The sequence below is a fragment of the Glarea lozoyensis genome (assembly GCF_000409485.1).
Source record: "Glarea lozoyensis ATCC 20868 chromosome Unknown GLAREA3, whole genome shotgun sequence".
Taxonomy (NCBI): Eukaryota; Fungi; Ascomycota; class Leotiomycetes; order Helotiales; family Helotiaceae; genus Glarea; species Glarea lozoyensis.
Genome location: NW_007360998.1, coordinates 3,215,944 through 3,243,938, shown reverse-complemented (window position 1 = coordinate 3,243,938; position 27,995 = coordinate 3,215,944). Strand labels below are relative to the sequence as shown.

The following is a 27,995-nucleotide window of genomic DNA, read 5'->3' as shown; positions in this document are numbered from 1 at the left end:
TTGGATGTCGAAGAGCTGTCAGTAATAGCCCATTATGAAGCAGTGAAAGTAGCAAATTGCGTAAATATAGCAAATGCTTTAATGCCGGTCCTCGGAAGCGGAACGCCTATCGACCGGGAAGTGATCAGGAGTGGGTGGCGCCAATGAACCACCTCTTTCGAAGAGACGTTGACCAGCTGCTCGCCCACGTACGTCACCACCTGGTCTGCTTCCATTTGGCAAAGGGCTCCAAATAGCTGGATGTGGTACTAGAGGGCTGTCCGAACCAGAAGTCACAGCGGAAGAAGCAGATGTCATGCGACCAATTGGTGGCGGACGGAATGCACCATTGTTAGATTGCGGTGCAAACGGACTGTTGTTTGAAAACGGGCTGTTGATGAATTGCGGTGCGCGAGGAATCGGAGCAGATCCAAGACGGAGGGCTGACAAACTGAAAGCAAGATCGGGGTTGTTGATGTCACCAGCTTGAATACTGCTTGGACGGCGAGATACTTGCTCGAACGGCGAAACTTCACGGGAATAGTCAGGCTCTTCCAGAGCTCTGAGTCTCTCCGTCAGGTTCTCTGGCTGAAATGGCTGAGTTTGATTCTGCTGTCTTGCGTATTCATTGTTCAAGTTTGCAAATTCGTAAACATTGCCTGGGTTGGCGTTCATGTGCGGCATAAGTGGAAAGAACGACCCAACCGCAGTCGAGCCACGGTAAACTTCTTCAGAAGCTCGAGACGCTTGTCGCAAGTAGTAATCGGTAAGGTGATCTTGAGCTTCGTTGTGGTAGCGAGCCTCGCCGTAAAGGCGGGCATCACCAGGATGTCGGGCACCACCAGAAAGGCGGGCATCACCAGGAACGCGAGCACTGTTTTGATAGCGAGAACCGCTCTGGATGCGAGCAATGTTTTGGTTACGAGTAATGTTTTGGTTACGAGCAATGTTTGGGTTACGAGCAATGTTTTGGTTGCGATCCTGTGAAAGTTCGACCTGGCTTTGTCTTCGGCTCTCCTCCATTCGGAAATTTTGCTCAAAAGCCGGATGCTGCAACTCGTTGAGAGCGGATTGGGCGGTGTGCTTTTTGGCGTGCATTTCCATTGCCTTGTCAAATTGCTCATTTGTAACTGTTACGGTTTGCTCCTCAACCTTTCGGCGGCGCATCTCTTCTTGTTCGGCGAGCTGCATGTTGATGTCCTTCAGTGCTTCTTCGGAGTACATTTGTGTTGTGGTGGCTGGTGCCACATCTGACCCTGTAACATTCGCTGTCGCCGTGGAGCTTTTCAAATCGGCGTTTCCAGGTGGTATAATTCCCGCTGCCCGCTGCTGCTGCTCCCGCAGCATCTTTCTTCGCAGAATGGCTTGAGCAGACCGCCTTTCTTTTCTTCTACTCCTAGAGTTGCCCCCCTTGGCCTCGGCCGATGAGGCGGTGGTAGCTGGCTCTGGGGTATTGTTGTACTTGTAAACTGGCTCACTTGGTGGACAAACAACTCCATATCGACTGTCTTCGTTAGCTGGCGGTGTGGAACTTCGTTCTCCGTCCAAGCTGACAGCTGTCTTGTATAGTGAAATTGTGTCATGAACACTTGCGTAGTATGAAGGTACTTGTACGTAAAGACCACCAGATTGGGCATTCATTTCCACGTAGGTGACATCCTTCTCCGGTGCTTCGTGGCTGCGGAAGTGCTCGAACGGGTCGCTTTGGTCACCGGGGTGACTTTGACGGACGGCCTTGATTTCTCTGATAGTATTGTCGATTAGCAGATGTTGCTCGCGGAATGGGGTGTGTGATTCTGGATGGAAATCCAGAATTCGGTCCTATAGCGGTTAGCTTGGGCGAACAGGAGGGCAAGTCAAAGTAACATACGTCAAGGCCAAATTGAATACAAGTCCCATTGTCGTAGCGCACCATTTGCTGCCTGGAAACGTTGCCGACCCTGCGGTACGACTGGAGGAATATTAGCCAAATCCAATGCACTTTCAGAGCGTCATGTTTTCCTACTTGCGCCGCTCCATCACTCGGAGTTGGTGGTCGACCTGGGACCTTCAGCCCCCAATGAATATTTTCGGTTGCCCGACGAACCGGCTGCTGCTGTCGTTGTGCAGGTTGTGCTTGGTTAACTGATTGTTCCCGCCGCCTAGACAGTTCCCGCCGTGTTAGATGTTTGCCCTGAGAGCGCCCGTTCATTTTGACGTTGTAAATATGAAGCAAATATCTAATGTTCTGTTTTTGTTAGCATTTTTCTTCGATGACAACTTGCAGAATAGAAATGTGTGAACGTAGTAGAGATATCGCAATAAAATGTCATGAATATGCCAAAAATACGTGGTGGAAATCAAACTGGATGCTCGAGGTAACCTCGCTTGAGGTGTGAAAGGGGTAGGGTATCGTATAACAATCAAGCGAGCTGATCAGCGAAAGTAAACTCAGAGAACTATCTGCTGAGTATGCCTTTGGCTTCAAAACTGCGCAGATGTTACTCCTTGCTCGCCGCGGGAGAGTAGGCTCAGAGCTTTACCTTCTAAGCCTTCTTTCCAAACACAACAAGACTGCATGCTCGTTGCTGTTGCTCTTAGCCGAATCTCCTGAGGCCACACTCGCGTAAAGTGCGAAAGCGCCAAAGTGAACTCAGGGGTAAAGCCACCAAGCTAGGTGATCGTCGAAGGGCGAACTTGAAGAGGCTTCTTCTGCCCATTCCCTTTGATATACGATCATAGAAGCTTTGCTTTCTACCCTCGGTGGAATAGTCCCTCTGGGTGTCAATCGCAAAAGTCCGAGAGCGCGAGGTCGAAGTCCTTGATTCGTAGGAATCACTAAGCTAGCGAATGGGCCAGGACTGCCCTTGAAGTATCACCTTCTCAGTATAGTCCTTTTCCTTTCATTTTGCAAAGGTCTTCTTGCTTTGTGCCCTCAGTGGAGTCTCCATCGCCCACAATCGCTTGAGGCGGAAGACTGACGGTTGAAGCATGGACGGGAGCAAGTGAGTCGTCGAGGGTTGACTTTATAGAACCGAAGCAAGACCTGAGTGTAGCCTTATCTGATTCACAGCTGTAGCCCTCGTTGATTCACAACTGCAACGGCCTTAGGCTGTGCTCTCGTCGTCGCCCCGTGCCCGAAAGCGCGTGAAGTATGAAGTGACACGTGGGATCACTGCTAGCGAACCATCGAGAAATGGGCTTGAAGAATCACCGTCTGAGCGCAATATACGATGATTCACATCACCAGCGTTACTGTTTCCCCTCGCCGTAGCCTTCCTAGCCTCCAATCGCCCAAAGCGCGAAAGTGGCCGATAGAGCCACGAAGGTAGCTAATCATCGAGGAGTGGGTTTGAAGAATCACCTTCTGAGCGCACAAGTCTCTGATTCACGATCGCAAAGATGCTAGTCTTCGCTATCGCCGTAGTCTTGCCTAGTTCTTAATCGCGTGAAGTGCGAAAATCACAGAGATAGATCCACGTAGCTAGCTGAACGTTGAAGCGCCGCCCCGAAGAATCACCTTCAGAGAGTGCTCTTCTTCGATCCAAGGTTGTAGTAATGCTATGTCAGCTCCAAGGGTAGTCTTCCTGCTTCTGCGATCGTGAGAGCTGCGGACGTGAGGATCTCACGACTATCATTCCCGCCAACCGTCGGAGCACAGCCTCGAAGAATCACCTTCTGAGCATGTTCTCCTCTGATTCAAGGTTGTGATAATACTAGGTAAGCTCTAGGGGTAGCTCTCCTGCTTCTACAAGCGCGAGAAGTGCAGAGGTGAGAGGTTCACGTTTGTCAAGCCCACAGACCGTCGGAGCACAGCCTCGAAGAACTTTCTTCTGAGAATGTTCTCCTTCAATCTGCGATCGTAAAGATGTAATCCTTGTGACAAAGGCTGTTCGCTTTCTTCCGCAATCTTGAGAAGTGCGGAGGTGAAGAGACGCCCCCCATGAAGCTGGCCGACCGTTGGAGCGTAGCCTCGAAGAATCTCCTTCTGAGCATACTCTCCTTTGATCTGCGACTGCAAAGATGCAGTTGTGGCTTCACAGCTAGTTCTCTTGCCTCCGCAATCTCGAGAAATGTGGAAGTGCGTGTTTGTGAGGGGTGATGGCCGCATAGCAACCAGGGACGGGGGCAGATCTTGACGCGCCGATGGGAGGAAGAGAATGGAAACTTACATAACGAAATTAAAGCAATATCAATGGTGCTGGAAACTCAGTCGTTGCGGTGGATCGGGTGTGCGAAGGCGTGCTGATATGGAAAGTTGAGGATGTAGAGTGGTACGAGACGAGGCCGAATTTTAAGGAAGACCTTTGTGCTAGCGCCCCATTTTTATTTTTGTTGATACAGTGTGCGGAGGATAACCGCGCTTCTCGGGACTAGCTCGTGCCGTGAGAATGAATGTGAATATACCACTCATTGCCCTGACTGATTTAGCGAGCAGTGCGAAAGCGATACAGCTCGAACTCTGCTCTATATGCTGTTAGTTACCCAGTGCCATGATTAGCTTCAAGATTGGACAGAGGTTCGTTAGCGGTTTCACTATACACCATGATCTAGACATATTCGTAGAGTCTCCCACTAATCCGAATTGAGCTTGCTAACACTATTCCAGAGCTTGGATTGAATCAGGTACTGCTCAGAACAGCAGGAAAATGTTAGAACATCCAATGGAAGTAACCCCTGAACGAAGCTGTAGTTCGCGATTACAGTATCGACATCTCGAGACTAGCCTTCAAGAGCTATTGCAGCGCATACGTACATGGTTGCAACTTGCAACAGTTGGGACACACCAAGTCTGAGTCGGCGATCAAGAAACAACATTACACACAGTTCCTTTGACGAATTATCCAGCTGAAAGTGCGCTACTACTGGCTCAGCAACCTCCTATCTCCAGTCGTAGAACACGCCAAGAGAACTAGAAGCATAGTTGGAAGAGCCCGAGGCTGAATCGTTCGCCCAGCATTGGCAGAGCGCGCTGATCCTTTGCTAAAGCATCTCCTTAAACATGCTCTACTATAGGCTGAAAATCTTTCTATATCATTCGATGAAACACCTCGAGTGAACCAGATAAGGTTGGAGCATACTGGACCTGAATCTGCGAGGAAGAAATAACATTATACTCTATTCTATAGTTGGGCCTAGTACTTGAGGTTGCGTTGATACTGACTCAAGTTCTTACCTTATTTAGCTACAGAACACCTCGAGCGAAGTGCCTATAGGTAGATTCATGATTGGAACATGGTGGTATTGGATCTGCGACAAAGAAATAACGCTGCGCATCACTTCTTTGTTGACCTATCTGACCCACCAACGCTGTTACTGGCCTAACACATTCGCATACTCAACTGGAGAACACCCGAAACGAACTATGCTCTAGGCTCAACAGCTTGGCATATCAGCTACAAGAGGACTCGAGCGAACTACGCCCTTTCCACTGAGACTTCTGTGGACCGGGACGCTATACACGGACGATGACTTCTGAGAAGGTCACCGAGTACAATAAACCATCTTTGAAAGAAGTAAACCACCCGCTTGTCACGAATAACAGAGGCTACCAGCTTGGAATTACCCCTGACTATCTTAAAGAAGGCTTAGCTATGGAACAACAATCTACTGACTGCAATAAAAACCCTTAGCACGGGTTGGGCTTTTCAGTGCTCTCAAGCTACTTGGCCTCTAAAGTTTACAACTACCTCTTACGTCGGTGTCCCCTCGGACCGCGAACATTAGGCTCGAACAGTCATTGGACAGCCAATAGAGTGGTAAGAGCTGGCACAATAACCTACGCCGTGATGAGCTAACTGGATATTTGCAGATAACATTCTTTAAGGGGTAACCAATATTTTCCACTTGCTCGAACTCGGACGAACTAATGACATCAAGCCGGGCAAAAACGAATAAGTTATCATGAATGGACTTAGCCCTCGTCCTTACGAAACACATCGAACCCAGCTGGGCGGATATCAAGACACTTGCTCGCAAGCAACTTCGCCAGCCTCGACGGTCTATTCTGCAAGCGAAGAACGTTGCTCAACATAATCGACGGCCCTCGTAACACATTGTTTATAGCTGGTTGGGTAGACGAGCTGACGGTGGTTTGGTTTCACAGTACTGGTAAAGGTTATTGGATATGGAGGAGCGCTACCGATGGGATTTCCTAATTTATTCTGGAACCAGTTTTGGCTTGTTCTGTAAATCATGGATCATTAAGAACAAAGACCTTGAAATAACAGCTCTTTGGCCACGGAATCAATGATTTCCTATCCACAAAATAATTGGGACGAAGAAGGTGCACAGTGGACTGGAAGATAGGAAGATTGGTGGGTATTGGGTTTTAGAGACGTTCAATAGGCCAAAGCCATGTATCCCTTATAAAACATTTTACAGTCCGGAGAAAAGAGCTATTGTAGAATTCTGGAAGAGCTGAATTGATTAGAAGCACAGATTCCGTTTGCCGAACAGAGAACATCAGTGTTCACAGTATTGGTCCCTGATTCTACTTGCACCTTTTAACACCTATATACCTGTACCCTAGAATTTCTAAATCCTTATGGCTGGCTAAGGACGTCTCTATATGTCTCTGATACTGTTGGACGGAATGCTTCCGCCGTCTCCCCGCGATCAACATCAATACCACTGCTACCGAGTTCTATCTCACATGCGTGGAGAGCTTAGATGGCACATTTTACTTCTACTCCGAAGCTACCCTGTTCGAGTTTTGCTGTTCATTGTATCGCGATGGAAACAGAATTCAGAAAGACTCTGGGTTACGAAAACAGGAAAAAGCTGCCAGCATACATCTTTCTTTGTCATACTCGAGCATAAGCGAGCCAGGCTATTGCTGGCTCAGAAACTTCACTTCTACTGGCTTCTATAGCCTCGAATAAACAAAGATTCTCGCTTCAATCTTTCCCACACTCGGCACTCGATCTTTCCTCGGTTTCGACCATTGAGCACCTACTGGTCCTCCTCGTCTTCTTTGAAGATAGACGCGCCAGACAAACTGTATCAACTTCACTGAAGCTGTCGGCATCACCCAGTAAGTCTTATTGATTTATATACGAAAGTCTCTGGGAGAACTTCGAGTACTGACTGTCATCGCAGCTACCTACCAGACGGAACCAATGTCAAAATCGTCAACACCGTACACGGATCGAGATTTTCACATCACACTCTCTTCGCGGCCTCGGCCACTTCCACTCAAACCACCTTCAAATACCATAATACAGTTGAACTCAAACACTGAGAGCTTCCACATTCCTTTCTGTGTATACGCCAGGAAATTCCGAGCATGGCGTCTCTTCACTTTTTCTGGTTTCGTGGCATCCGTTTCAACCTGGCTTTCAATAGATCGTGGCAATATGGGCAGCCCGTTCATTACGGTATCTTGCGTCGAAGTTCAAACAGCTTCGCACAAATGTCGTTCGTGGACGGTGCCGTGAGGGTCGTGGCAGACTAATCAAGGACCGACCCTGCCGCTGCGAAAAAGCCAAAGCACAGCTTGGGTCAAACCTCGTCGGCTGTGCAATTCGTGAGGGTCGAGGAAGACTCATTAAGGGTCGACCGTGCCGGTGCGAGAAGGCAAAGGCACAACTTTCCAAACCCAAAATGTCATGCCACCGTCCAATCAACGATTCGGTGCATCGATGGCGCAGAAGCACCTCCAAGAGCTCTTGAGATGATCCAAGACAGAGTTTGACAAGATTACCCAGAGCTTTCGGTCAAGGAAGAAAATAGGCTATGGAACTTGGGTGGAATGCATTTGTGACAAGTCCTGGACTAGGGGTCATAAACATCTGTCTACTGAGCAATTGTAATCCTCGTGTCAATCATGTAAATAAAACAACATCAGGTCCAAAGGCGGGGAGGATGGGTAAAGATAGAAGCGAGGGAATGTATTGGTCGCCGGGAGCTTAGGCAATAGGAATATGACTTCAGCGATTATAGCAACGACAGCAGCGCTTTTTTGACTTGACAGACTAATCGAATACTACAAAGAGTGTTATGCCATCGTATTGTCAATATGTGTGATCTGAGATGTTGTTTTACTCTAAAGGGCCAAACTGTTCTTCTTAATCCCGACGCTAATGTCAATCATAGCGCAGGCGAAGCTTCTACTGCCAATTTTGAGGTATGCGGGATCCAGAACCCATTTGGCTTTACCGTTTGCCTTTGTCTTCTGCCATGTGATCCTTTGCATATGTAGTTAGTCCCTACATAGCTATAATAGGCAAAAGTCGTGATTTAACAAGAGACAGAGCGGAAACTTGGGGTAAGGGGTACCGGGTATTTCGAATTTCGAGAAGTGTACAGTATGGACCGACCAAGTGATCGTACGTAGATTGAATAAGGAGGAGGAGCTGGTAAGCGGAGGTAGATAATGTGGTCTTTGTCTTGTCGGACTTAATCTAGTTATGAGAAATTTGTCAGCTAAACCTTGGTAATGTGGGAATAGCCTCAACTCATTCCGCAAGTTATTCTAACTAGAATGGCTATTTAACAGTGTAATAGAGAGTAGCAGTGCTCTCAGTACTATCACACGCCCGAAACAGGTTAAATATCACCAGGTAAAAGCGTAAAGCGATCCATACCCACTCCGTACATAATCCAGCCAGGGATTCCAAGCAAAGATAAACAGCAACATACCAGGCAAAGAAATAAGACTGTAGGAGATTCAAAAGATACAAACCCGTAGAGTCTGCACTGCGATCATCGCTATCATCAGCCTTGACCTTCTACTTGACATCGACATCGGAGTCCCCCTGATCGATTTTCATTTCGTGGATTGGCGTATTCGACTTCCGACTTATTTCTTATAGCGACAGGAAAAGATTTGAGGCGATACTGTTTGGAACTCGTGATAGATTCTAAGCTTTCGAAGAGTTGGTTTTGCATTGTATAGTTTAGCAAACATGTCAGTATAGTACATCAAGTTCGGACAACTCTTACTGACCTGCTTCTGCATCATCTTGTTCACGTATAGTAGGCCGCAGAGATCTGAGAACTGTCTCACTAGCACAGTGATCCAAAATGTAGGATTAAGTTTCCATAAACCTACGTCTATATGCCCACCAGTACTGAGTTCGCTCGTAAACGAGGAATTAACAGGGAGTAACATGCGGCTGATGGGTTGGCAGAACGTTCACCAGTGCTTCAATAGCAGGGATTTTAGCTCAGGGACCCGTTTGGTCTGTTAGTGATAAGCTTGCCGGGGTAAGAAGGCTGGTGACCTTGGGAAGCTAGCCTTGTGTTCAGTATATCCGTATCGGCGTTGTTATTCTGCCGACGATTGGGAAACAGGACGTTCTGATGATGGAACCCCAGCAGCTTTAGTTTACCGCGCCTGATTTTGACACGCAAATGGTACTACAGTGTTTGTGCAACTCTCGACGCCGTCCTGGATCATTATTTATTGGGGAACTGTTCCAACGGTCGACTAACTTTTAGGTGCTGCAAGTGCTTCCGACGTTGATGTTCTTCTCGTCATACAATTGTGATGATTTCGGCCCAAAGGTTTAACTATAGACCTGCAACACATAAAGCCTTGCAAGAATGAGGCTGTGTACGCAAGCTAACATAATGCCGTAGTACTGATCTGCCAAATTAAGGATCGGGTTGGACAGAAAGAGCTAGTCCTCTCTGTGTCTCTTGTTGTAAAATAAGTGTAGCACTACCACTCAATTCAAGGGCCTTTAGTCCTTCGTTTCTTGTGTACCCTTGGCACTCCCATAAGTTGTTACAGTATTTATGTTTAGCTTCCTCATCGGAGACTGGGGAGCTAGCTTTGCGCGAAACTTCGTTCCTCCAGCTACTCGAGTCTGCAGTAATTCAATGCACAGGTAGCCAAGACGATTACTGTTCCCGGAAAGAAGCAGTATGATAGAGGATATGATCATGTCCAAAACTTCATTTCGAGTTCTCGAGATAGGGTAATCCAAGCAAGATGTGTGGAAGTCGATGTATAGGAAGAGGGGGAGCTCGCAAATCGAGAGGAAGTGTATGGTTTACGCTGTATTGATAAGTCTCCCATCAATGGCTTGTTGGGATGTATCTAGAGATGTTACCATGTTAGTCAGATTGTACGGTTCTGCTGGCTGGGGGTACTTCAGCAAGTGATTGTACCTTTGGACCATTTCTTACGCACAGCGTAGTAATGTCGTTCACTTGCCGTTGCATAGCAGAAATACAACCTGGCAATATCAACTATTCAAGAAACATTCTGTCGTATTTTCATGCTTCAGGGTAGTTGCTCTAATTCGGCTGACGGCTGCGCAGGGCTGTGAAAGTAGATGGTCTGGAGTCGTGCGAAATGAGGTGTTCAGGAATGCAGAACTGGAAGAATGCGCCACTCGAGGTACTGATATCACAAGGGATGTTGCACGCAACGGATTGGCAATCCGTGTTTTGTGGTATGTGGAAAGTAGGAGCGTTGAGTTCTGGCGAGGTGGTGGCTCGGTCATTCATACACCTTGACGATCATCATCTTGCTAAATCAAGCTACCAGACATTCAAATACAGGAGAAGCTTTAGAATTCGATCATTTGTAGCCAAATATTCCGTACAAAATGATTGTATTCTCCAAAACTTATGCTCATCACGTCCTTGGTGATTTTGTACAAAAGTCCGACACACCATTCTACAGATAGTAATATTTCCGTCCCGATCGTTCTATGCCTTACTGACTTCTCCCCAAACTTCTCCCCAAACATATTGAGTTTCGTAATGGAAAACAAAAGCCTTCCAATTAGTGTTTAATGAATTGTATTCGTGCATTGGATGGCAGATGTTCAATGGTTCGCTCGCACCAACCCTTATCGGCTCGACTTCACAGGTGTCTCTCCAGCCACAGAGCTGTCGCGACCCCAGTCTTTATGACAACGCCAAAGTTACTCAAAATTGTATTATAGGTATTTGTATTCATGTAGATAGAAAGGTAGACAGGTCGATCGATATGCGTCTGTTCGTCAAGTATTCGCTTATTCCATGAATGGTCGAGTGTCCACTTCCGTACCCATCAGAAGGTCTATTTGCTCTTCTATCGATTGTAAACTCTACGCATGTGTATTCCGGGTAGAATTACTGGCTTCACGGACTTTCTATTCTTTATTTCGAAGGGCTTGCCATTGCACCAGACTAGGTCTCCCCAAAAAGCCTGTGAGTTTCGTAATTGCAGTGAGGGTTTCGCTCTTCAGATATTTTGGATTCGTTTATTGACAGTCTGTGTATGTCATTGGCTACTATTTCGTAAGCTTTGAAAGATGCAAAGAGTGCTGGAGCCTTGAAAAGAAGGACTAACTTACCCAGCTCTAATCCGCTTTTCCTTTTCTCATTGCACCGAAGCACAAATAGAGACACACTATCATGATACCAAGGCACGTCCTTTTTAACCCGGTATCTTTATTTGATTGTTTATTTTGATCCAAGTGTTTCAACGTTCATGCGATTGAAGCCCGCAAGCCGCCAATTTCCTCGAACCCCCTCTTATTTTCGATCATGTTCAGATTCCTACTGCATTATTAAGCCAGATAAGAGATCACTAACCCATAGCGTAATATGTCGACTTATGCTGGCATGGTTCTTTGAGTCCAATTTGCTTGGAAGGTGTGGCACGAAATATTTTTCGATTTTCAGAGGCGGAGTGCAGAGCTCAATTCGCCCTTCTAGAAAACGTTTGGTGGGGCGCTATTATTTCCTGTTTTGTAGTCGCAGACTGTATGCGAAGAAAAGACGATTGTTCTTGATGAACATTGCCATTGTTGCTGGACTTGATATGCGTTTTGAGGATGTTCTGGAATGTTGACAAATTGAGGAATGAGGTTTGATAGCGATTTCGATTTCTGAGCATCAAGCATGGATGATAAACAACATAAAATTAGCTTGTGTGTTCTTTCTTACAATAAGCAAAGACGCGCAAAGGCGCTCGACTTTTGTTTTGGCTGCAGAAGCGAGTCGAGGATTTCCCGAGATGATCGAAGTGCTAGGAACAAACAGATGTGCAGTCTAGTTAACCGTTAACGGAAGACCGGATTCACCTGTTCCTAGGCTGACAACGCGTCGGCGGCCTACAAGTCAGACCCTCATCAATGTAATTGACTTCCAAGTTACGAGCAAAGCTCTTAGTTTAATTTGCAACGAAGACACAACATATACACCTTGTTGCACGGACCGCTAGAGGCATATACTGAAGCTAGATTATTGGCACCGGATATCTAAAAGTCACAGGTATTCTTCGGAAGCGACAACACCGACACTCATAACTCTCCACTGGACTTTCCTATGGACAGCATTGGAAAGAGAGGCTACAGAGCAGCAGTGTAGAATACAGGCTGCCATGGTAAGAGTTATAAATCTCCGGAAACAAATCAATTTCCCTGCAATTTGAGGTAAATAAACAAGGGGAGCGGCTTCACGAGTTAGCACCTTCCAAGCCGCGTACCACAATCGGATTGCCACAGAGCAAACATACAAAGAAAAAGCAGTAAAACAGACGATTTCCACTTAGTGTATGAATTAGTCTAACTGAACTGTAGCATAAACTATACTGTATGGAATTGAATCCACAGCCACTGTTTCGTGAGAACTATACAAGAAAATAGGGAAGTGACTTCTTTCAAGGATGCCATAATAGCAACACAACATTGTCTTTTCGAGAAATCCAGTTGACGAAAAGGACCTGGCCACGGCAACGAAGATTCGGAATCCGCATCGCATTGCGCAAGCAAAATCGAGAATCCACAGAAATTAGGCACCGCGAAACGGGAAATGTTGCACATCGAGATGGAGGGTCTTAGGATGGGGTGAGGATACACGAAATAGGGGTGGGAAGGGGATAAAGGATGCAAAAGAGGACCGCAGACTGAAAGTGATGTAGGCAAGAAAAGCAAGGCTTGTCTGACTCGACCGAAAACTCGAACACCTTTGGTGGAAAAGACGAAACTCTCCAACTGGAAATTCGAAGAGAGAAGAGTTAACATGGTAACAATGTAAATACTGCAGAGATATTACCTGAAGACACGGAGTCTTCCAATGTTTCCAAAGTTGAATCAAGCGATCCAAAAAGTACGATCGACGAGCTGTCTTGCCCGGAAAAAGAACAACCCCAGCATGGGAAGGAAGCAACCTTCAATACATGGATGACAACGGTAGCAGCTCGTCTCAATGAGTTCCGTGAAACCTCAGACCTGTTTAGCAATTGAGTGGATACTTAATACGACAGAGCCCGGAGCCACTATCAATACATCGCAACAGGACAAGATATACAGCCGGGATGAACATCGACAGTAGAACAAGTGCTACTAAGCAGGACTAAGACACACGCCACTCGAGCAAGTTACTGCTATGACCTGCATAGTGGAAAATTAAAAGAAAACTTGAGTCTCACATGCCGGGCTTGGATAGACAAAGTATCGGAAAACTGAACAGTTGTCAGTTGGAGCTTGACTGTAAATCATATTCGATTATAAATCAGGTCTCGAGGTCAACATGGCTACATATACTGCGACATACTGCAATATCACATGGACAAAAGAACCTTCTTCGTACCTTCCACCTAGAACACTTCCCTCACGAGTTCGCCACCCGCACCCAAGACGGCAGCAAGCAAAAACGTTAAACCGCACGACGTGCAACAAATCTCTCACGCTTCCGTACCCCTCCATCGCTCCCATCACCATTGGCGATCCCAAGAATCTGGGCCCCAAGAAACCTAAATTACACCTACTTAGGAAGGAGGGCGAGTTTACGAAATGCTGACGTGCGATACCCGCCCGATCGGGAAGGAAGCTAACCTTAATTGATTGAGATTAGATGAATGTACGAAGTGCAACAAAAGTCCAGAGATCAGAAATAGGGAAGGAGGGAGATGGTATCTTGGGTGGAACTGAGAAAGGGATTGGTTGCTGGGAGTGTTGACGATGTGTTGTGGAAGAGGAGAGCCGATGTGAGGTGAGGCGTGACAGGGGAAGTGTCGCTTACATCAGGTAACTGGCGAATGACTTGCATGTAGATGTGGCTTTATCGAATGAAGTATTGATCTTCATCTCGATGTGGAATCATGTCCGAGAATAGATCTAGGCATCCATTGTTGGACTTGAAGCTAATGAGCTTGACTGTTTAGTGATATATGACAAAATGAGCGAACCACTGGACACAAATGCTTTCCTAGTCTTTCAATTGGTAGATTATCTTACATGGCAGACTGGCATTATTGGTCAAGATATTATGTGAATAACTCTCTGGTATTACCATTATCCTGCCAATGATGAAAGCTATGAAGTAAGGTAGATGCAGAAAGTATGCATAATGCTACTTGAAATATATACATTGAAGAAGTGCCAAGCACCAAAAACTTTTGGCACTCCTCGCAAAGCTCTCTATATACAACAAACTTTCCCATATATACTACCTCGATCTTTTGACAGTCTAAGGCACCTGTTACCTCCCCAAACCACCTGTTGTAGAAGAAGCAAGTCACGTGTCAGGTCGCTTAGCTCAGCGGCCCCCCTTAAACACAACCTTCCCAGCTCTCCTCAACAAGCACATTTCATCTACATCCCACCCCTCGCCGCACTTGGCCTTCTTCGTAGCAGCCGCCTCCTCAAGGTCGCTTACTCAAAGGCCCACCCTTAACACTACTCGTTCCCTTCCAAACCAACTTCTTAGGCACGAACTTCTGGATAGTCTTCAACCAAACAGTCTCATACATTCCAGGGCTTCCATCGCCAGCCTTGCTTCCTGGTTCCAAAGATCCCCACTGTTGGCTGTCGGTACAACAAGGTGAGTAAGTTCCCCAGAAAGGCCCAGCCGCCCACGCAGTCCAGCCAATATATTCTTCGTTATCAGCCATGTATTGTAACATACCCGTGAGGTAGCTCTCGCATTGTGTGCCGTTCGACGCGCCAAATTCCGTGATCATGGCCTTCAGTTTGTTTGCTTTTAACCAGGCGGTAAGGTCTTTGAGATTTTCTGGTGCTGGGGAAGCGCACAAGGAGTGTCCACCGGAGTAATCGACATCAAGATATTCGTGGATATCAAGAGCTAAAATTGGAGTAAGCAATTGCGCTTGGAATTATTTTAGGACTTCATCATAAAAACATACCGGTATTATTCAATGGATCCTTGAGATGAACCATGGCATCTGCTGATGATGGAGAATATCCAGTGTAGCTTTGGGTCCAAGCATGGCCTCCTGACCATGAGTTTCCTGGTGCAATAATCCTGCAGAATAGATTAGCGGTTTTCAATTTCCTCCTGGATTGTTAAAAGCTTACAATTGCTTAGCACCTGTGGAGCGAATTGCATCAATAGCGGCTTGGTTGTTTGCAAGAACAAGATTTGTCTCCATGTCATGCGGCTGTAATCGGGTATTAGCATTGTACATCCACAAATATCAACTGAGAATGCACTTTACCTCGTTCATGATGCTAAAAATCACTTTCTCGTTTCCAGCGAATCGCTTCGCCAACTCCTTCCAGAATGCGCCACTATGATCATTAGTATCCAGGACTCTTTCTCCATACATGATTAAACTTACAATTGAGCAGTAGTCGCGGCTGTGACATCCTTGGTATCTCCGATGATACTTCCAGTCATAGGCTGCTGACTAGGATTGTTGTATCGCATGTAACTGTGAGGATCCAAGATACAATAGGCTCCCTTTGTCTTCGTGATATAGTTAACCGCATCTGCGTAGTAATTGAAATGCTAAGATTCGATTAGCAGCTTTCTGCAAAAGAAATTGGGGAAACTCACAGTCTCATTGAATTTGGATCCCAGTCCGTAGCTCAATGGACACATTCTTTCAAGCAAAAAGGCAACACGGAACAGATTGACCTATACTTCTATTAGCTTTCTCTTCGGGAGATTCGTTTCGAGATGGTTGAGCTTACTTTATTCTTGTCGACGTAAACATCAATGCCCTTCTTGTCAATGAAGGAGTAATCCTGTCCAAATACTCCTGGGAGACCATAACCTTGTTGAGCGGTTGCACCTAAGACTAGTTAAACCCTTGCAGTAGACATAGAAGTCATTTAAGGCATACTGTAAACACCGAATTCTCCACCACTCTCCGCAACACCAGCGTAGAAAATTGTAGCCGAGGCTTTAACCGCAAGCAAAGCGGCAGCCGCAAGAGTATTTGAGAACAACATGATGAAATATCTACGCAAGAAGCATAATACTCAAGCCGAAAACAAGATAACAGGGCATGGCAGAACCCTTATGTACACAACCATCCCCCAAAACCAACAACTTCCCCACCCGATATCAAACCATCACCAAAAAGAGCCGAAGGAAAATAAATAACCCATACTAGTTTCGGAACAACATTTCCACTACTCGCAATCAATTGCAAATGTGCATCGTCTATTTCGCACCTTGTGATTAGCGAAGCCGGCCTTGAGGCTGAGTACCTGCATGGAGCCAGTGCCCAGATCTCGGCTTCATACCGGAAAGATCACCTTGAACATCTGTAGATTAAGAAGGTACCTGGGATGGGCTAGTTGAAATCGTAGAACGTGACGATAATGTCATGGCACTGCGGGCCGAAGCTTGAGTCGTTGCTGTACCCCGCCGGAACGCCTCCCTCCGTGACTTTAGAGAATCCTGTGATATCTCAATCAAGTCTTTTACGTCTCAAAAATGTTGATGTATGACGAAAATATAACAGATACAGTGTTTACTATCAGAGTTAGGTTGCAAACTATTGGACGAACCTGTATTAATTTGAATAATGCCTGAAGTGCACAGAGGACGAGATAATTCAGAGGTATCAAGAATAACGTTCTCATAGGATTAGGTTATGCGTAAAGAACACCTGATTCTCACTTCAGTAGCCAAATAACCATCAATAGGAACACTCCTGAATAACGCCCTATGCACCGGACCAAGTTTGTTATCTTCCTAGCTTACAACTAGCGAAGTGACTGTTCCCCCAATATATCATTCGGCTGTATCTTCCGCAGATGCCTCCTGGTTGTCCTTTTTATTTTTCAGAGCAGTGATCTTTTTGCCCGCCTTCTGAGTTCTTGCAACATCCGTAACACTGGTTTCCAAAGCAGGTGTACTCTCATCAGTTCTGTTATGCGACGCGAGAAATTTCTTGGCAGCTTTTTGAGACCTTGCAATGTCGGCAACACTGTTTTCCAATGCGGATGGTTCATCATCAGTGTGGTTTCTCAGAGCCAGCAATTTCTTGGCTGCCTTCTGAGTTCTGGGAACATCGGCGAGATGGTCCTCAGCTCTCGATATCTTCGTGCTGATTTTCGCTATCGGTCCCGACTTTCCCCCAAACATAGCATCGTCAGATTGCCCAAAGAGTTCTGCATCCTCCTCCGCTTCGAGGTTTCCGGTTTTCGATGTCTGTAACAACTCGACCGTACATTGAATTTGCTCTACTTGCAGACCCACGCTTCTGCGAGCCTTGTTGGTCAGATTTTGTGCCTAGACTTCAGTTAGTCTTGACTAAGATCTTTGCTGCGGAACGGTCAACTTACTGAAGATCGAATCTTGCCTCCGAGAGAACTCATCGTCCCACGATCAGTGCTACGACCAGAATCGGCACGTGGCTCCTGATTCTCAACTGGCGGGCAGTAGCCTGTGCTACAAGCGTCTACGCCAAATTGTCCCTTACGCATGTGGTTAAAGCCATGTCGCCAGAATCGGTATAGTATAGGTTTATTGACTACTACGGTCATGAGAAAACAATCAACCTGTCTCCAGATCAAATCCTGCGCTTGCCATTGCGGATTGCCTCTATGGACAATGACCATTCTAATGATCGCCACGATGATGATAAAAAGGTTGACCAGGAAGATGGTAGAAAGATGGATGAGCGACCGGATCGGGAAGTTGGCTCGAAGTATCGCTGGAATCGGCAAAACCATAAGAACCACATTCGTGAAAATATGCATGGAGCCGAACACGGAAGAATTTGCCGAGCCTCGAGCGCATTGCGGTGTATTTGGTATCACCTGCCAATAGAGTTCCAATGGATTGCATCCTAAGAAATTCGTAAATATGCAAGCCAGCCACGTTACTCCCAGCAGCGGAAAGGTTCCTTGGATAAGGAGCTGTTCGAGGTGACTGTCTGTAATTACTCGACTGTAGGAAATGGCCATACAGGCTTTCAATATCCATACGAAAGTAGTGTAAAACAGCCGGCCAAGGAAGACATATAGGGATCCGAGCGTAGCTGACGCTGTATTAGCACGTTGCTAATTGATGGTGTCAATAACCTACCATGTTGGATTTCCCCCGGTAGCAATTCCCGAACATCCTCCACTCTGGCATTGGTTCCGTTGAAATACTGCCTAAAATTAGAGACTGCGGGAAAGCAAGCTGGAGGACTTTAGCATACGGCAACTGGGTTTGTCGCTGTGCAAAGAGCGTAGAAAACTGTCGACCCTAATATCATCCAATCGTCGAGTAATTGATCCTCATGTTTCAGGCGCCGAAGGATGTTTCTCGAGATAATAATGAAGAATGACACTCCCGTCAGAGCGTATGCGACCCCGACGGTGGCGCCTGGCCAATTCTCCATAGAGCGGTGTTGTGATAATAGGAGTTTATTCGGCGAAGAATGAAGTCGCTCGGAAGCGAATAACGAGACTGTAACGTCTCATAACGTTGATTAAGATGCTGCGGTGGAAATCACGGAGGTCAGCGATGTTGTGATCTTGGGGACTGGTAAAGTTGGAAAGAGCGAAGCATGCATCTCCCCCAGCCCTCACCCGGAACCGTTGACTGTCGACACTTGTTCGTTCTAACAAGAGAGGTCGAACTTTCACCACTATGAAGCTCATTTGGGCGCGGGTGGGACTTCGAAAAAAAAGGAAACCCCAAATTTTAGGACCTTACCAGAAACCACCAAACATCGGGTGATCGTTTCGTTCCTCGGTTTCACCAAAAACCGTTACTGGTAGTGATTCAGACGGGTAGGATGAACCTTGTCCTGTTCACCATTCGTAATTCTCATACTCCCAGATGGACGCAAAACCAAGTTTCTCATAGAAGCCTCTGATCACAACCCAATCAATGAAAACACCTTCCATCCCACGCTCTTTCATGTTCTCCATCGCCTTGACGAGAAGTGCGAGACCGATTCCATTCCCTCTCGCACTCTCATCAACACCAACACAGCCTATCAGGCCCGCTTTCTCTTTTGCTGGTAACAAGTTCATAAATGCAAAGGTCTTGGTAACGGTAGCTTCCTGTGAGCACATCAAGGTCCAACCCACCTGCATGCCGTTCTCGTCGAATGCCACCATAACTTCGTGATGCTGATTCGCTGCGGCAAGTCTTTCGTAGGCTTCGACCCATCCGATATTTTTAAAATTCGCTCTCTGTTTCCTAAGACACTCTTCTTCAAACTCTTTAGACCAAGGCGAGAATTTCAAGGTACTTTTTGAAACCTGTTCCATAATATTCTCGGGTACCACTTTCGATCTGATATCTTTGTACAGGTCCTTCGCCGTTGGAGAGAGTGACTTCCGAAACCCTAAATCCCAGTTAAAACCACTGATGGCTAGGATTATGGAACAAACCTCGGTGTATGAAGAAGTCTTTGTCAGATTGGGGGAAATCAATCGGAACTCCAGGCCAAAGCCTTGGAAAAACAGAGCCAATTCCAAAGGAACTCAAAGCACACTCTGAGCTCATTATTTTATGAGCAGTCTTTAATAGAGCTGTACCAATACCATGACCTCTGTAAGTAGGCAATACCCCCATGATAGCAATCTTAGCCACGTTTGGGCTGACAAAGAATGCAAGGCAGAACCCTTTCTCATGGATATATAGTCTAGCGCTCGGACTTGATAGTATGGCTTGAAGTCGTAGACGGTCAATGGACCATTTGGGAAAGATGTACTGCCACATCTGCCAAACCTTATCCAAGTCTTTTACTGATCCTGTGTTAATTGCATGGGTCTGTTGCATTGTGCTAACCGGAAGTCTTCCCTTAGCTTCAAAATATCCAAAAATGATGTCAAAAGCTGACTTGAAAGCCGGGAGTGTTTGCTCGTAGATGGCAATATAGTTCTGAATATATGCGAGTCGTCGAGAAAGTCATAAGGATGGTGGGTTGCAATGACGATGAGCTTTTGGCTAAGTCTTCTGCCCAATGATAAAACAATTCCTTTTGCTACAAGCTTCGGATAGCATGAATGCTCACTCCGCAGGAACCTTGGAAGTGAGAAAGACGATGCATGAATGGAGTCGGAAATGGGGTAAGAAAGTCACGTGAGCAAGCACGGAGCAGAAGTGGGTCTGATTTCCTTCAACGTCGTCGCGTTCTTGCTATCATGAACCGCGCTTCGACGTGTTATTGACAGCGATGCTACGCACAAATTCACAGCATGCAGACTTTTCTTCTTCGGTTCCGGAGATAAAAAGGGTATTTCGCTTGGTGGCAAGATGACTGCCATGCTCCATCGGCTCTTGAGTTTGCTGGTTGCCTTAACCTCCAAAAGCACGCAGGACTGCACTACTGTCAAAAGATTGGCGGTCATCCATTTAAAAAATAGGGGAAAACAGTGCAAGAGATGTAGTACTTTTTGACTGCCAGGAAGCATTGATATGTATCCACTACTTAAGATATATCCCGTTCGCCTAGAGTAGGCCACCAATTATTAGGCACGCTTAAAGAACCGGAAGCAACTTTTTCATTTATTTCCCAAGTTGTTCTGTATTTTATGATCAGGGATATGTTCATACTCGAAGTGCCTGTGCCGTTTAACAGAAACGGAGCTTAGTAATTCAACTATATCAGTACCGATGTATGTGAGTGGAAGACCTGATATTTCTAGACATGAAGTGCCGTACTAATAATTGTGTTAGAGGAAATACCAGGCGACATATGCAAGGCCATCGTCCAGCAATCCTCATCTAACTCTCGTATCTCTGAGAGGTACAATTATTGCCTATGCAGTTGGGACAGAGTCTTGGTTGCACCTGTCGAAATCAAACAATTACCTCCGAGATTTCTTTATGTAGTGTCCGGTTTTCTGCAAGCGTGCATCATATTCCACATGTCAATGTATTCCCAAAACCCCCCGAAGTTACAAATTATTTATTTTGAAAATCACTGCCTTCTGGGGATTGTCTCAAGCATTGGAGAAGCCATCTCTACTTTCATTCTCGAGTATTGCATTGCGTGCTTTGTAGTTACGCTCTGGCGAATGTAGCTTTTTTCGTTACATTCGGCGTGCTCCTTACTCTTGACGTGACTCTTGGAATCTAGCCAAGTGTCAGGTTTGAGAATGGAGCGAGCTTGAGGCACGTATCCCGCTTCAGACATCTGACTATACATCCGGCAGACAACGCTTCTGGCTTTTTGGCTCGATTTGCGTTGTATCGGTGTTTTGATGATGGGAAATCTAAGTAGTAAAAACTCCGATCATTGATACGTTGCTTTGGCCTTCTGCATAGTTACCCCTGTTTTCGGTGCTTAACTTGCTTGACTCACGAAATGCTAATGTCTTCCACGGAAACACAGATCTATTTTCCAGGTGAAGACATTTTAGATATATATTTATGTTGATTTGATTGACATGAATCTATTTTGTCTATCTCATTGAGGAGATTATACAGTGTTGAAATTACGAACAGACGGTTGCGTGAAAAACAATCGAGTGGTACGACGATTCCTGCGCAAGGGAAAGTTATCGTGCACTGAAGCAATTCTCATTGAACTTGTTGCACAAGCGAAATCCAATGCTACATACAACGACAGGATATGCTATCTCTTCTTCTTTGCGATGTGTGCATTGGCTGGTGTTCTGGAGCTTTTTTCTTCTTCTTTTGCGGATTTCAAGTATGGCCCAGAGGACTATCATTGAAAGCCGCTTTGATATGCAATTATCCGCACGCAAGGCCCTACCAAACGGGCATTTATGGAATTGATTATATGGGAATTGTCTTAGGAGTGAATATCTCCTCGATGAGCCTTATATTGAGTTGAGCAGTTAATGATTGAATTTCAATTCAATTGCGACCTGGGGAGAAACGTGAGCATAACGAAAACGCAGAGGTATTTTGTTCAACAGGTCAGCTTGTCATTGTTGGCTACCTACCAAACGAAAAAGGTACAGGATATGTTGGTGACCCACAATAAAACATCAGATGAGTCATAGTGGCATCCACTCTTACATGTACCTGCGAACGCTTACTTTTATCTTAATTATCTTGACACTAGCCGCTTTTTGAGACGCTGATTCCAAGCTCTATGCTTGACATCTAAAATAACGTGAAGCCGCCATACTTAAGCCAAGATGGAAGGAGAATCCGAGAAGTCTTTTGGGAATGATTTACTCTCAAAAGAAGGTGTTCCAAATTTGACTCATCCTTCCTATCAGAAATTTGTGGAGGCTCGCAATACACTCATGTCAAATGAGAGATTGCAAAGAAGTGGTAAGTAACTCCACAATATCTGTGGTCATTGCATTTACTTATAAATTCTTAGATCATGAATTTCGAGCTGCGCTTTCTCCTACAGCCATCAAAGCCAGCTCAATCATTTCCAATATCCGATCCGAGGAACTCAAATCAACATGGTCAACCTCTGCGACACCATCGTTGAACCCCGAAGAGCTATTCCCTGGAATGATGTTCAACATCGCCAAACCAGCTTTAGAGTCGACCAAGCTATGGAAGATCATCCAGAAAATGCCAAAAGGCGCACTTTTGCATTGCCATTTAGGTGCTATGGTTGACTTAGAGTGGGTCTTTGCGCAAGCAATAGAGACTGAGGGACTGTGCATCTCTTCGGATGTCCCACTTACTGACGATTCAGTCAGAGACAAGGCTGGAATTCGATATGTCTACTCCGGCTCTGCGCATCTGGAGCAGAAATCGATCTGGAGCGCAGGATATGTTCCAGGCTCGTTGATTCCCACTTCTGTCGCTGCAGATTCTTTTCCAGAGACCGGTCGCAAAGGGTTCATTGCATGGATGAAAGATCGCTGTTCCGTGACCCAAACAGAGTCTATTCAACATCATCTTGGAGTTGATGATGTTTGGCGGAAGTTAAATTCTGCGTTCTCGATCTTGACTGGCGTTGTTTACTATGAGCCAATTATGAGAAAATTCCTGCAGAAGTTCTTCACCACGTTGGTGGCAGATGAGGTTCGTTGGGTCGAATTTCGGTCGGCGCCGTTTACTGCTTTTACCGTCGAGAAAGCTGAAAAGGCCAGCGATGATCCAGATGTACTTCTTGGTGTACTGAATGAGGAGATTGAGAAGTTCAAATCCAGTGACGCTGGACGTGGATTTTGGGGTGCAAGGATGATTTGGGCATCTTTGAGGTTTTGGCCGACTGAGAAGATTATTCAAGGTGAATGAAGATTAACAAACAAATTGCATAATAATGGAGGAGATGCTGATTCTCTAACAGACATGAGCCATTGCATACGACTCAAGAAGCTGTACCCTGATCTTATTTCTGGCTATGACTTAGTCGGACACGAGGATCCCGGCCGGACGCTTGAATCGCTCACACCAGAGCTTCTCGTAAGTTTTATTTTGCTGTACAAATCTGTATTACTAAAAGCGATTAGTGGTTCCAAGAAGAATGTAAGACCCAAGCAGTCAACATCCCCCTATTTCTCCACGCCGGCGAAACTGTTGGCTGCGGAACACCCACTGATCAGAATCTATACACCGCAATACTCCTGCGCAGTCGACGTCTCGGCCACGCATTCTCTCTTTACAAGCACCCTCTGCTCATAGACCAGTGTAAAAAGCAGAACATTCTTGTGGAATCATGTCCTATATCCAACGAAGTACTTCGCTACTCGGCGAGTATTATGTCTCATCCTCTCCCTGCACTCATCAGCAGAGGTGTAAAGGCTGCATTGAGCAATGATGATCCGGCACTGTTGGGACAGGGAACGAGTGGCTTGAGTCATGACTTTTGGCAGGCTATTCAAGGATGGGAGGATTTGGGGATTGAGGGGCTGGGAAGCCTGGCGGAGAATAGCATCAGGTGGGCGGCGTTTGAAGATGAGAGTGAGGATGAGTGGAACTTGGGTGTTGAGAAGGGATATGAAAGTGCTGGTGTCAGAGCGAAGAGAATGGAGGAGTGGAAGGTTGAGTGGGAGAGCTTTTGTGAGTGGGTTGTCACGGAGTTTGGGACTGGTGTTTGAACCCTGTGCTCTGGCAGGATTGGATTGGATTCTTTTTGGCCGGGTACGGTGGAGTTTGGAATTTGGGGTCAATTGAGCACTGAGACGGAATTGACATTAGAAGACTAACATCTGGTAGATTGAGCCTAGATTTCAACAGCTAGGGGCGTTATAATTCGAACAACTTTTTATCAATCTGAAAACAACAACAGTCTTCAATTTATGATGTACCCGCCATCAACAACCTAAACATTCTGTTAACAAAACCCTTCAATCACTTTTGAGAGAGAACATACCAAAGCATGTCCACAAACAAACCCTGCACCACTTCCACATAAAAACAGACACGCATCAGCAATCTCCTCTGGCGTACCCATCCGTTTCATAGGCGCAATATCAATGGCAGGTTTCAGCGCCTCCCTAAACTTAGGTTCTCCTTGCGTCATCGGCGTCCTATTCAAATCACTTAGCACAATCAGAAACAGAAGAAACAGAAAGACTTACTCCGTAACCCCCGGACAAACACAATTAACCCTAATATCATCTTTCGCATACTAACATCTCATCAGCTCAAGTCTAAACCCCTTTAAGCCCCCTCAAACCTCCCGAAATCACCAAGTACTTACATCAATAGAATCACCCCTCGTAAACGCAATAACCGCCGCCTTACTCGCACAATAAGCGGGCGCGTCAGGTCTTCCCACCAAACCCAGCTGACTGGCGATATTCACGATACTGCCTCTCACTTTCTGACGCTTCTTGCCGTTGCCCCATTCCAGCGGGGTTTGGGTTTGCATTTGGGCGATCTCGAAGCGGGAACTGAGCCAGGTGCCGCGGTAGTTGATGTTGGTTATTAGGTCGAATTGGGCAGCGGTTGTTTGGGTTGAGGGGGCGTTGTTGCCTATGATGCCTTTGCGGATTCAATCCTTAGTTAACAGGTGGTTTTTCATTTATGTTGTGTTTAAGTGAAGTGAGGAGATGTAGAGAGTAGTTGTGACACACCAGCAGCATTAACAGCATAATCCACTCTGCCCCACCTCTCCACCGTCTTCTTCACCATATTATCAATCTGAGATTCTTCTAGCATGTCGACTTCTATCACCAGTACATCTACATCTTTTGAGATTTCTGAGATGAGTGTTTGGGTTTCTTGGAGACCTAGGAGGTTGCGGTCACAGATTGAGATTTTGGTACATCCTTCTTGGGCGAATGCTATTGCAGTCGCTCGACCGATGCCTGATTATGATTTAGTACGAGAACAATGGAGACCAGAAATTTATATCAAGTAGACCCGCTAGATGAGAGACATTAAGGTTACCTGAAGCAGCGCCAGTTACTAGAGCGACACCTGTATATTGACTCATGATTTTCTGGAAGCGAGATTCAAATGTTTGCTTTAATCTTTAATGAAAAGTAAAAATATAATCAATTAGAGTCTGGAGAAATAGATTGCGAATTCTTCTCCAAGTTGAGCTTCACTTTGTTCAATTGTGATGACGGGAAGCAAGTGGGGCAGGATTAGACTGGGCGATAAAGCGGAGATCCGACTCCCCACTACTGTAACTTCAGCTGTACCTACGCCTACATGAAAAATAAGCTTGAATCTGAAAGTAGACAAGGCATATTTGATCTATTTAGATCAGCTTACAATAAGGTGTTTGAAGATACCATATCTTCTTATAGATTGTGGATATGTCCGACTGTTGGTTATCATAAGCACATTATACTGTGATTCACCGAGAATTGCTCATAGGAAGAACGTTAGATCCATCAAAGCTTGCTGTAAAATTCCGTTTATTCAAGTTGCAGGCTCTACTTGAATAGTGCCCTCGTCGCTATCATCGTCTTCCTCCGTTGTTTGCATGTCGACGCCACCATCCATCATTCTCTTCCACTGATCCGCAAATTCTCTCATAGTACTCTCGCCACCTAGACTTGCGTCTACAACGTCTTTTGGTAGCTTGTGTGCGCTGTACTGTGGACTTGCAAAGCTATATGCTTCTGGGTCATCTTTCCTCACCAAGCGAAGCTCGGGTTTCCATTCTACTTCTTCCACATCTTCGTCTTGACTATCTTCGTCACTACTGGAAATAGGAAGCGCAGGGCTTTCAGACGAGTCAGGTACACCCAACAATGCCGCCGGAAGTGGCATCGTGAGTAGCTCCAACCAGGAGAACAGCAGCGGATCAGTTCGTGGTGCCCAAGGATTTATATCCATAAGTCTTACTTTATCGTAGGGGTCGGGAAGATATATATCCATCACGAAATTGTCATCTGGAAATGTTGTCTTGACCGTTTTGGCGAAATATTCTAGTATTGTATCTCGAATGTGGTCCTGCATTGGAAATAAGAAGTCGAAATGATTCAAGTCTCGTTGAGAAATCCCTATTATTCTCCTCTGTTTAACAAAACATCGAAATTCGCATGACGGATTTGCCTTGAACCACTTCCTCAATACCAAAACGTACTTGATATCTTCCTGCTTCAAGGAGTTATCCTCGTCGCAGTCATCGAAGGCATGTTCTAAATCGTGTGTAATAAAATCAGAGGATTTGAGAAGGAGATATATGTCGTTTGGTGTTGCACATTCCATAGAGTTTTTGGTCATGCTAATCCAGGTCGCATCCTTGGGCGATGACCAGTTTAGCTTTGGAGCTACAAGACCTCCCAATTCTGCTATAGTTTCTCTAATCTGATTGTGAATTTCAAGAAATTCGAGGGACGGATCTGGATCCGGATCCTCGTCCCAGCCGTCGCTTGTGGTATTGTCTGTGGCATTTGGATTTGCTGTGGGTGTTTCGGAAGGTAGGACAATACCATCTGCGCGGAGGTAAGAGAGGAAAGCAGGCGACAAAGGAATTATGCGCGATTTGAGTGTTGAGCTGCGATACCTGAAACATGTTAGCATATGTGTCGTTAAAGAATAGGAAATTCATACTTAGGATGCCAATAATCGTAGGAGCAGTGAAGTATATGAGATCGAGATATTGGACCAAAAGGCAGTTGGGTTAATGGTTGTGGTTCCTCAGACGATTTTGACACCTCTAGAGCAGGCATTTTGTGGTTTTTACCAGATTTCAAAGATAAATTTGGCTTCTACAGGATCTATTTGAAGAAAAGAGAAAAAGTGATTTAAGAGAAATGGGAATAGCGCTGTGAATGGGCTTCGAAAGAGTCATATTCCATGCGTTCGAGGGGCAAAAATAGATGCGTCAGAAACTTCACCGCCTAGCACACCGTCCCGTAATCCGGCCCACCTCGCATGTGTCGCGGGACAACTTATTAGGATCTAGACAATTTTTAGGACGACAATCAGTCGAAACCAATTTGCAATTATCACCATGTCATCAAATGTTGGGCTTTCGACCCCTCGCGGCAGTGGCACCTCTGGCTATGTGCAGCGAAATCTTGCACATATCCGACACCGCGACCAGGGCAAACCTTACTCTACAGACATCGACAGCATGAGGCATCGACCCCGCCAACCAGACAAGGAAATTTTAGAACACGATCGGAAACGACAGGTCGAGCTAGAAGTGTTTGAGTTGAGGGACAGGCTTGAAGATGAGGGGTATGCTTCGTTCTAGGACTATAAATATCATGTTACTGACAATTGGTGTAGCGTTGACGAAGAAGAGATTGACACACAGACAGAAGCACTTCGAAAGAAGTTGTTACAGGCTTTGGAGAGAGGCAAAGGAGGAGGCACCAGTGCGAAAGGTCTGAAAATGCATCAGGTACACGAACTTGCCGAAGCGAAAATAAAGCAGGACAACAAGTTCAGGAGCGCTCTGGGTATCAGCAAGAATTACGAGGAAGGAAGTCACTGGAAGAAGAACGACGAGAAGCGTATGGCAAGGATGGAGACCCTAGAGAAAGAAGGACGTCTTGATGATGATAGATGAGCAGTTCATTGGGTTTATT

General features: G+C 45.8%; 10 protein-coding genes across 10 annotated transcripts; 2 read left to right on the top strand and 8 right to left on the bottom strand.

Moving 5' to 3' along the window:
* Positions 1–78: 78 nt before the first annotated feature.
* On the bottom strand, positions 79–2,170 carry GLAREA_01057 (uncharacterized protein; the record flags this gene model as incomplete). The annotated part of the gene is made up of 3 exons (XM_008085815.1): positions 79–1,800; positions 1,850–1,930; positions 1,985–2,170. 3 exons carry the CDS (start codon positions 2,168–2,170, stop codon positions 79–81), a joined length of 1,989 nt encoding a protein of 662 aa, XP_008084006.1.
* A 1,536-nt stretch (positions 2,171–3,706) lies between these two features.
* GLAREA_01056 (uncharacterized protein) lies at positions 3,707–4,069 on the bottom strand (the record flags this gene model as incomplete). The annotated part of the gene is made up of 1 exon (XM_008085814.1): positions 3,707–4,069. One exon carries the CDS (start codon positions 4,067–4,069, stop codon positions 3,707–3,709), a length of 363 nt encoding a protein of 120 aa, XP_008084005.1.
* Positions 4,070–8,005: 3,936 nt separating this feature from the next.
* On the bottom strand, positions 8,006–8,923 carry GLAREA_01055 (uncharacterized protein; the record flags this gene model as incomplete). The annotated part of the gene is made up of 3 exons (XM_008085813.1): positions 8,006–8,147; positions 8,293–8,363; positions 8,909–8,923. The coding sequence occupies 3 exons, from the start codon at positions 8,921–8,923 to the stop codon at positions 8,006–8,008; spliced, it is 228 nt and encodes a 75-aa protein (XP_008084004.1).
* A 5,628-nt stretch (positions 8,924–14,551) lies between these two features.
* Positions 14,552–16,103, bottom strand: GLAREA_01054 ((Trans)glycosidase; the record flags this gene model as incomplete). Its single annotated transcript, XM_008085812.1, has 8 exons — positions 14,552–14,991; positions 15,053–15,171; positions 15,225–15,307; positions 15,365–15,437; positions 15,488–15,657; positions 15,706–15,786; positions 15,843–15,943; positions 15,995–16,103. The coding sequence occupies 8 exons, from the start codon at positions 16,101–16,103 to the stop codon at positions 14,552–14,554; spliced, it is 1,176 nt and encodes a 391-aa protein (XP_008084003.1).
* Positions 16,104–16,893: 790 nt separating this feature from the next.
* GLAREA_01053 (uncharacterized protein) lies at positions 16,894–18,493 on the bottom strand (the record flags this gene model as incomplete). Its single annotated transcript, XM_008085811.1, has 4 exons — positions 16,894–17,394; positions 17,448–18,145; positions 18,193–18,259; positions 18,311–18,493. 4 exons carry the CDS (start codon positions 18,491–18,493, stop codon positions 16,894–16,896), a joined length of 1,449 nt encoding a protein of 482 aa, XP_008084002.1.
* Positions 18,494–18,908: 415 nt separating this feature from the next.
* Positions 18,909–19,887, bottom strand: GLAREA_01052 (Acyl-CoA N-acyltransferases (Nat); the record flags this gene model as incomplete). Its single annotated transcript, XM_008085810.1, has 2 exons — positions 18,909–19,450; positions 19,497–19,887. 2 exons carry the CDS (start codon positions 19,885–19,887, stop codon positions 18,909–18,911), a joined length of 933 nt encoding a protein of 310 aa, XP_008084001.1.
* Positions 19,888–22,220: 2,333 nt separating this feature from the next.
* On the top strand, positions 22,221–24,092 carry GLAREA_01051 (Metallo-dependent hydrolase; the record flags this gene model as incomplete). Its single annotated transcript, XM_008085809.1, has 4 exons — positions 22,221–22,359; positions 22,412–23,281; positions 23,342–23,457; positions 23,505–24,092. 4 exons carry the CDS (start codon positions 22,221–22,223, stop codon positions 24,090–24,092), a joined length of 1,713 nt encoding a protein of 570 aa, XP_008084000.1.
* A 194-nt stretch (positions 24,093–24,286) lies between these two features.
* On the bottom strand, positions 24,287–25,435 carry GLAREA_01050 (NAD(P)-binding Rossmann-fold containing protein; the record flags this gene model as incomplete). Its single annotated transcript, XM_008085808.1, has 6 exons — positions 24,287–24,316; positions 24,368–24,524; positions 24,576–24,625; positions 24,698–24,981; positions 25,074–25,307; positions 25,390–25,435. 6 exons carry the CDS (start codon positions 25,433–25,435, stop codon positions 24,287–24,289), a joined length of 801 nt encoding a protein of 266 aa, XP_008083999.1.
* A 434-nt stretch (positions 25,436–25,869) lies between these two features.
* On the bottom strand, positions 25,870–27,128 carry GLAREA_01049 (uncharacterized protein; the record flags this gene model as incomplete). Its single annotated transcript, XM_008085807.1, has 2 exons — positions 25,870–26,962; positions 27,010–27,128. The coding sequence occupies 2 exons, from the start codon at positions 27,126–27,128 to the stop codon at positions 25,870–25,872; spliced, it is 1,212 nt and encodes a 403-aa protein (XP_008083998.1).
* A 284-nt stretch (positions 27,129–27,412) lies between these two features.
* On the top strand, positions 27,413–27,976 carry GLAREA_01048 (uncharacterized protein; the record flags this gene model as incomplete). Its single annotated transcript, XM_008085806.1, has 2 exons — positions 27,413–27,642; positions 27,694–27,976. The coding sequence occupies 2 exons, from the start codon at positions 27,413–27,415 to the stop codon at positions 27,974–27,976; spliced, it is 513 nt and encodes a 170-aa protein (XP_008083997.1).
* Between the last annotated feature and the right edge of the window lie 19 nt (positions 27,977–27,995).